Source organism: Choloepus didactylus, chromosome 17 (genome assembly GCF_015220235.1).
Source record: "Choloepus didactylus isolate mChoDid1 chromosome 17, mChoDid1.pri, whole genome shotgun sequence".
NCBI classification, from domain to species: Eukaryota; Metazoa; Chordata; class Mammalia; order Pilosa; family Megalonychidae; genus Choloepus; species Choloepus didactylus.
Genome location: NC_051323.1, coordinates 53,549,584 through 53,565,983, shown reverse-complemented (window position 1 = coordinate 53,565,983; position 16,400 = coordinate 53,549,584). Strand labels below are relative to the sequence as shown.

General features: G+C 35.3%; 1 protein-coding gene across 1 annotated transcript in view; it reads right to left on the bottom strand.

The window, feature by feature from the left end:
- DHX57 (DExH-box helicase 57) overlaps positions 1-16,400 on the bottom strand; it is a 69,297-nt gene that overhangs the window by 29,357 nt on the left and 23,540 nt on the right. Inside the window, 7 exon segments of the mRNA XM_037807159.1 lie at positions 6,198-6,403; positions 8,910-8,964; positions 9,867-10,000; positions 11,715-11,839; positions 12,468-12,663; positions 13,557-13,678; positions 15,174-15,352. Of these exon segments, the coding sequence (XP_037663087.1) occupies positions 6,198-6,403; positions 8,910-8,964; positions 9,867-10,000; positions 11,715-11,839; positions 12,468-12,663; positions 13,557-13,678; positions 15,174-15,352 (1,017 nt within the window).

Here is a 16,400-nt window from a genome sequence, read left to right as displayed (position 1 = left end):
GGTCAGTCATCAAGAAGATACAACAATTATAAACATACCTATCAGCAGACTTTCAATATACATGAAACAAAAATGATAGGTGAAGGGGAAAATAACAGTTGTATTTGGAGACTTCAACCCCCCAACTTTCTGTTGGATAGAACTGGACAAAAGATAAACCAAGAAGTAGAAGATCTGAATAACATAAAGCAGCTAGATCTAACAGAACACTCCACCCAGCCACAGAAGAATATACGTTCTTCTCAAGTGCACACGGGACATTCTATTCAGACCATGTTAGGCCACAAAATGTGTCAATAAGTTTTAAAAGACCGAAATCATACAAAGTATTGTCCACGACCACAATGAAATGAAATTAGAAATTAATAGAAGGAAAATTGACAAATATGTGGAAGTTAAAAAAAAATGTGCTCTTAAGCAGTGAGTCAAAGAAATTAGTAAATGCTTGCAGGTTAATGGAAATGAAAGCAAAACATACCAAAACTAATGGAATGAATGAAGCAAAGACCATTAATGATCAGGGAAATTTGCAGCTATGCCTGCATTAAAGAACAATCTCAAATCAATAACCTGACTTTCCACTTTGATGAACTAAGAAACGAAGAGCAAACCCAAAGCCAGCAGAAGGAAGGAAATAAAGTTTAGAGTGGAGATAAGTGAAATATGAAAAGCAGAATCAATGAAACCAAAAATTGGTTCTTTGAAAAGATCAACAAAATTGGCAAACTTTTAGCTAGACTGGCCAAGAACAAAAGAACACACAAATTTCTAAAATCAGCAATAAAGTAGGAACATTACTACTGACATTGACAGGAATAAAAGAGATATAAGAAAATATTGTGAACAATTGTATGCCATCACATTAGATAACCTAGATGAAATGGATAAAATTCTGGAAACAAAGTGCTAACACTGACTCAAGAAGAATTAGAAAATTTGAATAGGTCTATAACAGATAATCAAATCCTTCCAACAACAAAAATATCCAGAACCATATGGCTTTGCGGGTGAATCTATCATTAAAAAAACATTAGTCTTCCTCAAACTGCTAAAAACTAAAGGGTATGCTTCCTAACTTGTTCTGTAAGGCCCATAGTCTGTAAGGCCTAATACCAACAACAGCACCAAAAAGGACAATACAGACTAGTGTACCTTATAGGCATACATTAAAAAATGCCAGGAAATGCAATCCAACAGCATATTAAAGGATTATTATACACCATGACTAAGTAAGTCCAATCTGAAATATATGCCCAGGAGAGTTGAAAACGAAGTTGTACATAAATATTTATAGTAGCAGTTATCACAGTAGCCAGAAAGTGCAGACAACCAGGATGTCCATTATCTAATGAATGGATAAACAAGATATGGCATGTCCTTACAAAGGGATATTATTCTGCCATAAATAGGAATGATTTACTAATGCATGCTACTTGGTATCTTGGAAACATCATGTTATATGAAAGAAACTAGCTACAGAAATCCACACATTGTAGGATTCTGTTTATGTGACCTGTCCAGAATAGGCAAATCCATATCACTTAAAGCAGATTAGTAGCTGTCGGGCTGGGGAAAGGGGTAATGGGGCGTGACTACTTGATGGGTAAAGGGTTCCTTTTGGGGGTTATGAAAGTGTTCTGTAATTAGATAGTGACGGTTGTACAACATTGAGAATATGCTGGAAGTCACTGAATTATACACTTTAAAATAGTTAAAATGGTGAATTTTACCTCAATAAAAAGAAATTATTCTCAAAAAAAAAAGATATAAGAGGATACTATGAACAACAGTATGCCAACAAACTAGACAACTTAGATGATATGGACAATTTTCTAGAAACACACGAACAACTACATTGATTGCAGAAGAAACAAGATTTCAGCAAACCAATCACAAGTAAAGAAATTGAAACAGTCATCAGGACCAGATGGCTTCACAGGTGAATTCTACCACATTCCAAGAAGAATTAATACCAATCCTGCTCAAACTCTTCCAAAAAATTGAAGAGGAGGAAATGCTACCTAACTCATTCTATGAAGCCAACATCACTCTAAAATCAAAATCAGATAAAGATACTACAAGAATGGATCAATCTCTCAGATGAATATAGATGCAAAAATCCACACATTCAAAGAACTACACATCATGAGCAATTGGGTTTTATCCTAGGAATGCAAGGGTGGTTCAAACAAGAAAATCAATTATTGTAATACACAACATTAACAAATCGAAGGAAAAGAACCACATGATCATCTTGATTGATGCAGAAAAGGCATTTGACAAAATCCAGCATCCTTTCTTGATAAAAACACTTTGAAAGATAGGAATAGAAGGAAAGTTTCTCGACATGATAATGGGCATATATGAAAAACCCACAGCTAACATTGTACCTCAATGGTGAAAGACTGAAAGCTTTCCCATTGAGATCGGAAACAAAAGGATGCCCACTGTCACCACTGTTATTCACCATTATGCTAGAAGTTCTAGCTAGAGCAATCAAGCAAGAAAAAGAAATAAAAGGCATTCAAATCAGAAGGAAGAAGTAAAACTTTCATTGTTTGTAGATGATGTGATCCTATACCTACAAAGTCCCGAAAAATCTACAATAAAGCTACTAGACCTAATAAATGAGTTCAGCAAAGTGGCAGGATACGAAATTAACATGCAAAATCAGTAGTGTTTCTATATACTAGTAATGAGCAATCTGAGGAGGAAATCAGGAAAAAAATCCATTTACAACAACAACTAAAAAAAAATCTAATATCTAGGAATAAACTTAACCAAGTATGTAAAGGACCATATTCAGGAAACTGCAAAGTATTGCTAACAGAAATCAAAGAAGACCTAAATAAATGGAAGCGTATTCTGTGTTCATGGATTGGAAGACTAAATATTGTTAAGATGTCAATTCTACATTACTTTAGAGATTCAATGTAAAACCATTCGAAATTCTAACAGCCTACTTTGCAGAACTGGAAAAACCAATCACTAAATTTATTTGGAAGGGTAAGGGGCACTGAAAAGCCAAAAACATCTTAAAAAAAAAAAAAAAAGAAGAAGTTGGAAGACTTTCACTTCTTAACTCTATAGCATATTACAAAGCTACAGTGGTCAAAACAGCATGGTACCGGCAATAAAGATAGACATTATTGATCAATTGAATGAAATTTAGAGTTCAGAAATAGACTCACATCTATGGTCAACTGATTTTTGACAAGCCTGGGGCAGAGCTGTCTCTTCAACAAATGGTGCTGGGAGAACTGGATATCCATAGCCATAAGAATGAAAGAGGACCCCTATCTCATACCTTATATGAAAATTAATTCAAAATGGATCAAATACCTAAATATAAAAGCTAGAATCATAAAACTCCTAGAAGAAAATGTAGGGAAACATCTTCAATATCTTGTGGTAGGAGGTAGTTTCTTAGACCTTACACCCAAAACACAAGCAATGAAAGAAAAGATAAACAGGACCAACTTAAAATTTAATACTTTTGTGCTTCAAAGGACTTTGTCAAGAGGGTGAAAAGGTAGCCTACTCAACGGGAAAAAATATTTGGAAACCACATATCCGATTAAGGGTTTAATATCTAGGATATATGAAGAGATCCTACAACTCAATGATACAAAGACAAACAACCCAACTAAAAAATGGGCAAAAGATATGAATAGACATTTTTCCAAAAAGGATATACAAATGGCTAAAAAGAACATGAAAAGATGTTCAACAGCACCACCTATTAGGGAAATGCAATCAAAACTACAGTGAGATATCATTTCACACCTACTAGAATGGCCATTATTAAAAAAAAAAAAAACAGAAAACTGGAAATGTTGGAGAGAATGTGGAGAAATAGGAACACCTATTCACTGTTAGTGAGAAGGCAGAATGGTATAGCAGCTGTGGAAGGTAGTTTGATGGCTCCTTAGCAAGCTAAGTATAGAGCTGCCATATAATCTGGCAATCCCGCTATTAGGTATATACTCAGAAGAGCTGAAAGTAGGGATGTGAACAAACATTTGCATGCTGGTGTTCACAGCAGCATTATTCATGATTGCCAAAAGATGGAAACAACCCAGGTGTCCATCAACCAATGAATGGATAAACAAATTGTGGTATATACATATGATGGAACATGATGCAGCTGTAAAAAATGAAGTTGTGAAGCATGTGACTACATGGATGAACCCTGAAGACATTATGTTGAGTGAAATAATTCAGACACAAAAGGACAAGTACTGTATGACCTCACTAATATGGGCTAAATATAACTAGCAAATTCATGGCATTAATAGCTAGAACATAGGTCACCAGAAGATAGAATGAGGACAGAGAACAGGGAGCTGATGCTTAATTTGTGCGGAATATGTAATAAAAATTGATTGTAAATGTTTGGAAATGGATGGAGGTGATGGTGATATATTATAATGCATGTAATTAACATCAATGATACGTGGGTGCAATTATGGTTGAAAGGGAAAGTTTAGGGCTGTGCATGTCACTAGAAGGAAAGCGAGAGGATGAAACATGGGACTGTATAACATAGTGAAACCTTTGGAGGGGGAAAAGGTTCTAGAATTAATTGTGGTGATGAATGCACAACTCTGTACACTTTAGATACACTGAATGGTATGTGAATTCATGTCAATGAAACTGCTTTAAAAAGAAAAACAAATAGCATATGTTTGGGGTGACTACTCTCCCAAAACAACTGTCCTTTCTTTTTGTGTCTTCCTAATGGCCCATCACTGTAATTATAGTCTAACTGGAAAAAAATAGCTTTAGTTAGTTGGTCTCAAGGAAGAGAGGCTTCTCATACCATGCTGAGAAGTTTGAAGAGGAACAAAGGTGGTTTTTAAACAATGTTGTTCTGGAGAAGTGAATCCTATATTGGTCAAAAATGAAAGAAAGGAAGAAATATGCTACATAAACAAGGGTGTGGCTGGGCAAGGAAGGCAGAACAGTAATCATTTTTCTTTGCCAAGATTCTAAATAGCAGACTTTGCAAAAGAAATGATCAGCTAACTGAAAAAAAGGCAGAGAAGTAAAATAGTTTACTTAAATTTTTATAGTTCGATAATTTTCACTAATGAAATATCAGCTTAAAAGATCTGATTCTTTTTTTTGAAACTAGAAGTTTTAAAAAGTGAGGTAGGAAACATTTATTTAGTTTTATGAAAGGTAAAAGTGAGCACTGAGATCACCTTGTTCAAGTATCTTTTTACAAGGCAGAGAAGGTAAGTGATCAGCCCGTCACCACACAGAGGCGAGTGGCAGAGCTAAGTTTCCTGACCTCACATCCTCCGTCTACATCCTTAGAAAGGAGGTTTTGCTGGATGTTGGTAGCCTCTGTACTTGAAATCAGAAAGGCATGGTGTTATAGATTGAATTGTGTCCCCTCAAAAGATGTTCAAGTCCTAATCCCCAATCTCATACATGTGACCTATTTGGAAAAACGATCTTTGAAGATGTGATTAGTTAAGATGAGGCCAAACTGGATTAGGGTGGGCCCTAATCCGATGTGACTGTGTCTTTATAAGGAGAGGAAATGGGAACACTGATAGATAGAAAGAGAAGACAGCCATGAGATGGGGCAGAGATTAAGTGGATTGCTGACAAGCTGTCACCAAAAGCAGGAGAGGCATGGAACAAATTCTTCTATACAGACTTCAGAAGGAACATAGCCCTGCCAACACCTTGAATCAGGCTTCTAGCCTATAGAACTATGAGACAATCAATTTCTGTTATTTTAAGCCATCCAGTTGTGATATTTTATTATGGCAGCCCCAGGAAACTAAGGCACATGATTTAGAGACAGTTGTGAACTGGCATACAGAGTTTATAAGAGTTCAGGGTACAGTCCTGCAAAGTCTTCTGTAAATTGAAAAATACATCAAAATAAAAAATTACAAAACACTCAAGAATATAATTTATATTTTACTATCTCCCAGTTTTTCTATAATGAACGCATATTCCTTATATAATCAGAAAAAAATCCACTGGTAAACAGTAACAATTTTAATTCAAGAATGTGTTGGAAACGTTGTTTTTCCAAGTTTAAGGTCGGTTCTGATGAATTTAAGACAAAGTAACTATGAAACAAGAGCCATATTCTTCTTCTTCTGAACCATGATTGGGAAAAAGACTAGAAATTTTTGGCATAATTGTAATATTCCCCTAAGGAAGTACATTACCTTTATAGCGGGCTAGGAGCTGCTTAAAATCTAACTGTTGATCTGGTACTGAATCCTTGACAGAATCCTGATCCTGGAGGTGAAGAGAGAGCCTCAGATCTTCCCCCACTTCTTCAAATGCAGTTCTGTTGCGCCTTGCTTTAAGCTTCTCCTTTGAAATCTGTTTCATGGAGCGCGTATATGGGCTCCCATCCTGTAATACATATCTGGGAAGCAAAGACAAGAGAATGTGTGTGTGTATACGGGTCTGTTGGTGTGGAACAGAAGTATTCACCTATTTCATCTGCTCATTCTGCAGAATGTCTCTCTTTTTCTGCCTAACTCACATGTTATCCTTCCACTGAAGTTCAAAATTCTGCTGGCTGCACCCTGTTTCTGGTGGGGAATGCACTGGGATGCTTTCGGTTCTATCTAGCTTATAAGAATAGGAAAACAGAAAAGAATTGGGGGAAAAGTTTCATCCAGAAAAAATGGCATGGTCATTCAAAAAATATATTCAAGTTGTATTCTCAAGCTGTATTCTCAGTAACACCCATCCCCGCTTTCTTTTCTTCATTGGTAATCTCATCCACTTCAACTGTAACTCCCAAGCAGCTGACTCCCCTTTTTTTGCAACCATTCTAGACCTAAATTTCCAGATGCTAGCTAAATATCTCAATAAAAATGTCCTCAAAAGATTCTGAAACTCAGTTCTGATTGGTATAGTGTTTGTTAGTGATAATACTATTAGACAAAGTTGAAAAGTAACTACACTTGTGATCAAAAGCTCTGGATTTAAATTCTAAGTCTGCCACTAAACTAACCTGCTGTAAGACTTTTAGCAAGTCAATTTCAAAGGGGTTTATTTCTCACTTTTTGAGGGAACTGGCCTAGTGGTTTGGAACTATATTTCCTGGAATGCTAAAGGTTTCTACGAGCTGAAGGGAAAGGGAAGGGAAGGAAGCAGAATAAACATGTAGAGGCTCTGTCTTCCCTCCCACCATTTTCAGTCTGACTACTACCATTTTAGCTCTCATTTCTTTATGATTCCCTGTAAGATTTCATTCTTGAACTGCAGCTTAATAAAAAGGTTTGAAAACCACTCCCTTATGATTCTATAATCTTTGATTCCCTCTTACCCCTTCCCTCCATCAAATGCCTCACATTCTCCTTTCACATTCAGCATTCATTTATTCATTTACTATTTATCAAATGCCTACTTTGTACAGGACTGTGGGGAAAGGGGTGGTGTGCAGTATAAAAATGAATACATTTTCAAGGAGGTAACAAACTGATGGAGGTAGACCAAAACAACTCACCATACTAAAAGATAGAGGGAAAAAGAAGTCATTAGAGCATAAGTAAAGTATCCTAAGACTTCTGACAAATGAAGTGATTAATTTCTACTAGAAGAAAAATGGAAAATTTCATGGAAGTAGCGTTTGAGCTGGGTGTTGAAGAATTAGTAGATAAGGAAGAAGGAGAAAGGGATAAAGAAAAAAAGATAGTAATGACAGGGCATATTTCAGAAACTGCCAGTAGTCTGACAGTGCTAAGCTTTGAGCAGATGGAAGAATAAAGTAGAAAGGAAGTTAAATGTAGGCTGGGGTCAGATGATGTGGGCTGTAAGTGTCCACAGAGTGTGGGCAATAGGGAGCCAAAAAAAAAAAATTGATATGATCAATTGTATGTTTCAAGATAATTCTGGAGACAGTAAGTTTGAAAAGTGAGACTATAAAGACAGGTAAACTAGCTGAAAGATGATTTCCCCAGAGATTCATATTCAGTGGGAGTGGGGTACGGCCCAGAAAATAATTTTAATAAGCTACCCAAATATTCTTATTGCACAGTAAAACTTGAGAGCCTTTTTTCTGTGTGTGTGTGGGGAGGGGGGTTACTTTGATAATACTGTACCATTAAGTAAATATGGAATTAGGAAGGAGGTGTATTAGGGATGGAAGGAATAGGGAGAAGGAGAAAAAGTCTGAATTGAGTTTAAGGTGCCAGACAACAAGGTTATTTTCACTCTCAGGCAGTTCTTGGCACAGATGTGACAGCTGAAATCAAAGGAGTCTATAGTAGCTAAGGCAGAATTTAACAGTGAGATGAAACAGTGCAAGGATAAAATCTTAGGGAATCCTCAAAGTCAAAGAGTAGGAAGAGGAAGCAGGGCCACAAAGGAGAGAAATCTGTCCATGTCCAATGGACATTGCTATTTTCTACCCAGTACTGAAATTATTTATCTAGATATCTTAACTTTCATACTGTACCCTAAACTCCTTGAGAGCAGAATGATAATGATAACAATTATAGCTAACATTCATAAAGCATTTATTATGTGCGAAGCACAGTTCTAAGCACTTTGCAAGTATTAATTGAAAGTATTAATTCATCCACATAACAACCCTGTAAAGTAGCTACTATTAATATGCCCATTTTACATATGAGGAACCTGAGGCATTGAGAGATTAAGCAAAACTTCCCAAAGTTACAGTTAGTAAGTAGAGGGATTAAAATCCTGGAAGTGTCTCCAGAGTCAATACACAACACTGCCTGTGACTTGCAAATAATTTGTATAATAAATATTTGCTGAACAAAAGGGGAGAATAAAATGCTCAAATAGAAAAATTAGGAGAAAGCGAACACAGTTATTAGTATTCCAATCCACTAAGGGAAAAATAATAATTCTCTTTTCAAAGACTTTTACTGGACCTTGATTAGTATCTTCCTTACCTTGTCACAGCGATTGCATCTTCCAGAAAAAATTGATCAACAGGAAATGTACGACCTAGAAAAACAAGAAAATAAAATAGTATGTATATGTAAAATTCTCTTAAAACAAAGCTGGATAAAATAAGGTACTATTTGGTGGCCTTAAAAGTATCAAAAAAAATTATTGATGTTGAAAATTGGAAGGGATAGATTCTTATTACTAAAAAACAGAATATATAGATGGAATACATGGATGGAAAAAATGATAATTTGCTAAAGAACCTTTTATTTTCTTCTACCTTTTTTTTCTTTTTACCACGTACCCCTTTCTCATCTCCCACTCCCATCCTCCCCCCAGGGGATATATATATATATACAGTCAAACAATTGTAATCTAGATCAAGCATATATTTTCTTCTTTAAATCTGTCAACATCCTCTATAACTAGTAAAAATACTACTACCAATCGTCAATCAGTGCTTGCAAATGGTCCCTTTGGTACTTAACTGCAGAAGGATACATCAAAGCCAGGGTGATAAATTAGTCCTACAATGAAACTGTGAAAGCACCAAAAGAAACACAGACTATCTAACTTCACTTTCTCCTACAGTGGACCAAAATTCTGAAATTTAGCAGAATCTAGCAAGAACAAATATGCTTTACACAGACATAACTTCTTTCTGTATGACAGATTATCACTACTAACTCACATTTTGATATTGAACATAACAGAATACTAGAAATCCTAAATAACCAAGACTTTAAAATAAATTACATACTAAATTAAAATTTCCTGACAAATGGATAGAAGATTACCTCCTTATCAATTTCCCTGGATGGTTGCGATTTCATTTGTTATAAACTAATCATTTCTCTAGAAAGGGGTATAAATACCTATTAATTTATATTTCAAATGAACTTTAAAATAATTATATTTGTTTATTAGAATAATACATATTCAATGATGATTTTAATCACCTGGTATAGTAATAACTGGGCAGGAATTAAAATATTCTGAAAAGAGCTCAGCGTTTAAAGTTGCACTCATTAGTATAACTTGAAGGGTTGGCCTCTGCAACACAATGTCCTTCAAAACTAGCAGCAAAAAGTCACTAGAGGAAATAAAAGAAACACCTGAGGATCAAACAAATTCAACACATGAAAATTAATAACTTTAGATATAGTTTGAGCCAGTTATGTGTAAGAGCTAAGTGAAAAAAAAATAATAACACTCATGCAAAAGATGTATCATGTTCCTGAATGTGAAGACTTAGTATTATAAAGATACCAATTCTCCCCCAAATAAACTATAAATTCAAGGCAATATCAATCAAAATACCAAAAAGACTTATCATAGAATTTGATAGTTCTACTTCTTGGACTCTATATATACAAAAAATGCATATACAAATATTTTCACTATAGCACAGCATTGTTTGTAATAATATAACAACAAAAACTACCTAAATGTCCATCAACAGAGAAATGGTTAAATATAATATTAAACATTCTATGAAATATTTTAATTACATTTACACTTTTTAATTGTTGTTTCTTTCTTAGGGAAAAGAGAAACAATCCAACAATAATAGGCAAATGGTTAAGTAATTTATAGTATGTCCATAGTTTAGAACATCCGTATGCAATTATTTATAATTTCAAAGGTAGTTCATGCTATGATGCTGACTATTAGATCAAAAGCACACACAGTTTATTTCCACTTTCTTTATTCTTTTTATTCTTTTTTCTACTTATTCAAAATATTTGTAATAGTATACTACTTTTGGGAAAACCTCAGAATTTCATAGGCCCTTCTCTTTTTCCTATCAGCTTTATTTTAATGCTCTTGGGCATGATCCCAAGACAAATTATGATTAATGCCATGCACCTGGCCTTTCCTTTTAAAGACTTGAGAAATTGGATTTTATGCCTCTCTACTTTTTAATGACTTCTCACTGCATTAATATCAAATCCAATTGCTTTATCATCCATGGTATATAAGGTCCTAGAAATCTGGCTCCTGCTTCTTCCTCTACCTGCCACTTTCCTTCATTCACTACACAACTGCACTGGACTCACTAAGCCCTTTCCTGTGGCAGTTTTTGGGCATGCTCTCCTTGCCCCCATTTGTCACATGGGACTGCTTTCCATACTACAGTTCTCAAATGTAAGTGTCCTCTCTTCAAGAGATACGATGTCTGACCATCTTATGGATCTCTGTTTTTCTCTGTTATTCTCTATCACAGCATTCTGTTTATTCCTTTATAATACTTTATTCAATTTGTAATTATTTATTTGTTTACCTGTTCATTATTTGTTTTTCCTACCTGACTACGAGAGGAGGGGAGACCCTATGTGCTTGTTCACCACTGTATCCCCAGCAACTAATATAACCCTTGATACTTAGTAAAGGCCCAATAAATATATGAATGATTGTCAAGACTCAATGACTGACTGAATGAACAAGGAAGGAAGCATCATGCTGTCTAATCCATCGGCTACAGTGAGCATTACATCTGTCATTCCTAACAAGTACAATGCCAAACTCAGCATGATGCCCGACAGAGTATAAAATATCTCGTATTAGAGGAAGTTCATCTTTCTAGTAATGAATATGCTACTCTCCTAGCATTTATTGTTTTTGTTTTGTGTTTTTCTCCTAGCATTTATAAACCCTGAAGGAAAGCAGTTCCTTTGCTCTAACCTAGATCTTTCATAGGCAGATTACCATTACTAGCTCTATGAAGCAGGCTAGAAGCAGGGCAAAATTCTTTCAGTCATGTCTTCATTTTATGTGTGCAGGTTTTCATTTGGAAATTATTTTACCTTTCTTCTGTCCTTTCATGAACTTCATCAACAATGACATGGGTGACTCCTTGTAGAGCTGAATCTCCTTCTAGCCTTCTCAGCAGAACTCCTGTAGTACAGTAGAGCAGTCTGGTGGCTGAGGACTTATATGTAACAGGACAATGAAAGCATTCATGAAATTTTTGTAAGAAAGGAAAAACTTCACTAATGAGCTATTTTCAATTGGAAGAAATAAAGAACACTGAAAATACCAGCAGTTCCATTTAATATGAAACCTAATATGAAATACTAAATGTACAGCTTCTTGTTGGCTACAAAAATAAAAGCTTTTCTGCCTCATGCCAAAAATTTAAGTTTAAGACTCTCATAAAAAGTATTAAAATTATTATAAAGCATAACACAACAACAGGTAAAATTATTATAAAGCATAACAATCAACAAGTGAGTGATGAAATCAATTCTGAACTTGTCTGCTCTTTATTTGGTTAAGTGGATTAAGTCCTATGTTCAAGAGCAAAACAGCACTCACCAGATCACTTCTGCCAGCAAATAATAAAAGGCCTTTATAGAGGAAATTAAGTACAACTTAAATAAGAGCTTTTATGCCCAAATATTTCTAAAAAGACTCCAGCCCTACTGAAAGCGGTCACTGACTTAAAATGACCTGAAAGGGTACGTCTCAAATTTCCCATGAATCTCTAGACCCCCAAGAACTCTTTATATTGAAAATTGTACACTTCTGTTAGTAGGAAATAAGCAGAGAAGACAAACCTTGACACTTTCTAAACGGATCTGGTATCCCACAGTCAGACCCACCCTTTCTGCTCTTTCTTTGGCAACATGTTCAGCGACAGAGATTGCGGAGATTCGTCGGGGTTGGGTACAGATGATGTTAGCTACCTTCTCAGGTGGCCCATTCAAAGAATCATCCAGAATAAACTGTGGGATCTGTGTGGTTTTCCCACATCTGCATGTCAAAACAAACAAGTCCTAAAATGGGAGTTTTCAAGTGCCAGTTAACTAAAGAAGTGATCACATGCATTGAGGACAGTGATTAAGCAAACTACAATAAAATTTGTTCAGCTTCATCATCTAAAACTACCTACTGGGTTATTACCTAGAGCTGATAAATCCTAGGAATTTGTACTCAGATTAACAGGAAACCACATTCTAGTTTAGTAAAATTTGTATTATTGAAGAGGTATCAGATTAAGGTCTATACACACCACTAGGAATGTAAACATCTCTAACATATGAATCCTAAATAGGAACATTAGCTTATGATTATTAATACACTTTGTATTTTCCCCTTTTATATGTATTTATTTGGCTATAAGTGGACTGAGGTTAAAAAGAGAAAAAACTGGGAGATACAAGGTTACTACTATAGCAGTGAGTCTGGGCACAGATGTAATTATTAAATTGTATACCCTTGAATAAAGAACTAAATGAAACCCACAACTTGTCTCCCTGCTAAAATAAAACAGGTTCACATAACATATGGAGAGGGTGAAACAGGAAAAATAACATGTTATTAAAAGAATAAATAAAAGTTCTAAGGAAATGAGAATAAGTCCAGAAGAGGAAAAGTTTTCAAGCTAAATGATCCAAAGCTATTCTTTACGTTTAAAAATGGGGCTTGTTAAAAGTCCTTGGCTGGGACTGTCATCTTAAAGTTGTCTCATGTCTATAAATACCAAGATAGATTTGTTTTGTTTTTATCATTTGACTCTGTTGGTTACAGAAGTTGCAATATTAGCCTTTGTGAAATATTATTATTTAACAGGAAAATGCTCAAATAACAACGGCTACTGGTGATTTAACGATGAAAGCTACATTATGAATAAATTACATTCTTACCCAGTCATACCACTTATGACAAGCACTTGGTGCTTGCTTAACAATTTAAGAATTGTTTCCCTTTCTTCCCAAGCAGGGAGTGATTGTCTTTCTTGAAGAATTGACTGGAACTGTCTGGAAGCCTAATAGAATCAAAGACAGAGCATCAGTTGGGGTACTTTTATCACCTTTCACAAAGCTCTGAATCTGGAATCCCACAGTCAGAATCAACCTTTTTGCCTTTTTTTTTTTTTTTAAACAACTTGTTCAGAGGCAGAGAATGCAGCGAATTTTGGGGATTGGGTGCAGATGACTTTAATCAGAAGACTGTTCAGAGAATTGGCCAGAATAAGCTGTGGAATCTGTGTGATTTTCCCACATCTGAATAAACTGAAAGACCTTATAAAAGAAATAAACTCCTCTTGCTTAGCAATCATCCTGTTTCCTGATAAGAGTCTCCACACCAGTGCTGTGTAATAGAACTTTCTATGTTGATGGAAATATTCTATAATCTGCACTGTCCAATACACTACCCCAGGGACATATGGTTACTGAGCACTTGAAATATGGCAGTGAGACGAAATAACTGAATTTTAAATTTTATTTAATTTTAATTAATTTAAATTTAAATAGCCACATATGTATAGGGACTACTATATTGGACAGCATAGTTCTACACAATATCAGATTTTTTACCTAAATTAATACATAATAGTAAGAGCACTTACTAAAGGGTTATTTTCAGGTGATCATATTTAAGTAATTTAGTCTGACCTCTAGTGGCCAATGTTAAAAATATTGAATTGTAAATTAAAAGAATGAAAGCACTTTTCAATAATATAATATTGACTAAAAAATGACTAGCATGTCATTTCCTGCATATAATTTTTACATATAAATTATTTCTAAACACACCTAATACAATTTAATATGTAGTTTGTCATTTCTACATCTTATTATTTATGGTGCAATTTTGTGTACATTTTGATGTTCTATGAGTATTGCACTGTACATGTAATAGTGTTATACTGTGTCAAAATTCAGAATCAAAGAACTCTAGAACTGAAAGGGCCCTGAGACAGCATCTAATCCAATCCCCAAAGTGTTTTGGCAGCTCACATTAGCCCCACATCTAACTTTGCACTAATAAGTTAGTTTAGTGGGTTCTTTTAAAATAGTCTTCATAAGAATATTATAAACAACTTGGGCTTTGGGAACAGAAAGAAATTGATTTGAACCCTTGCACTGACACTTACTGTGACCTTGGGCAAGTTATCCTCTGAGCCTGTGAAATGAGGTAAGAGTCCCTCCTGATCCTTCTCCTTTTATACACTGATTTTCCTAATATAAATAACAGTATTAATTTTCCTTCCACATATCAGATTGTCTATCATAGTAACAAAGCCACCTGATTCTGAGAATATGTGGGGTGTGTGTGTGATATTCACCAGCCATTAGATTTTCTAAAACCATCTAGAACATGTACCTAAGTTTGCTGTGGCATACAGAAACTTACACCACTCAGAATGAAGGACAACCAAAAGTATACAAGGGAGGGTAGCCAAAGCTTCCTAATTCCTAATCCCCTCACCCATACATTAGGGAGGCAATACTAGCCATCCTCTCAGCACACCCTACCTGTTTTATTCGGAACTGCTTGCAGATTTTAGCATTTTCAGCATGTACTGATTTTGCCTGCCAGTCAAATCTTTTGGGAATTTTTTTCTTAAGGTTCACATAGCTTTCATTTTCCACTATAACTGGTGCAGGACCTTCATCCTCATCTGCCTCTTCCTCAGGTTCTGATTCTTTTTCAACTTGAAGGGAATAAAAGGAAACATTTTCGATTTGGAGCCCTTTCTTTGGAAAAGGGGAAGTAACAACAACAACAAAATCATAAAATGAAGAAAAAGTTTAAGCTTGCATAATGCAGGCTCATTTCATTTCAATACTACTACTTCTGCTAAAGAACTTAAAAGTGTAAGTGGTTATCATTAAGCCAAATTAAAGACAAAGAGGTGAAAATAATGGCATGCCTTGTTGTTAATCCAGTACTTTTTGTATTCAAGGAATTAGTCAAAGTTTTAACTATTTATGTTTGTCCCTAGAAGTCCATGACACAAAACAAGTCCAATGTCTATCAAATGATGAATGGATTAACAAAATGTGGCACATCTATATAATTCATCCATATTATTCAGCAATAAAAAAAGGAAGGATGTACTGACACAGGCTACAACATGGATGAATCTGGAAACATTATGCTAATTGAAAGAAGGTCACATATTGCAAATCCATAGACACAGAAAATAGAATAGTGGTTGCCAGGGGCTGGGGAAAGGGAAAAACAAGGCGTGACTTAAAGCTGTTTTTTTAAAAAAAGTCCATGAAACATAATTTGTCATTTCTCAAGGAACACATGTAAATCTCATGTGCTAGGAGCTGGCATTTGGGAGTGAGTCCGGGGGCTCTAGAGGGAGCCCAGCCAACCATCCAGCATCCACATCCCCGGGCAGCTTTGTCATTCTCACTTACTGACCTTTATCAAAGAACTCTTGTGGAATAACAAACACTTTTGTTTCCCTGGAATAAAAATGGCAAACACATAAGAGATTCTTTGATGAAAATTGAAAAGGTGCTTTATTTGTGGTGTTAAGGATCTGTGCAGCAAACCTGAATCTGGACAAAGCCAGAAGCTTGCACAAACATTTCCATATTTGAAGATTTAGGGATTCATAAAGATAGCCCTACTCTCACGAATTTCAGGAAACTAGTGTACTAAAAGCTGGAGAGTACAGACGGCAATACAGAAAGAGAAATATTTCTAAACCCTCATTCAAAATTAACTCCATATATTTACCAGAA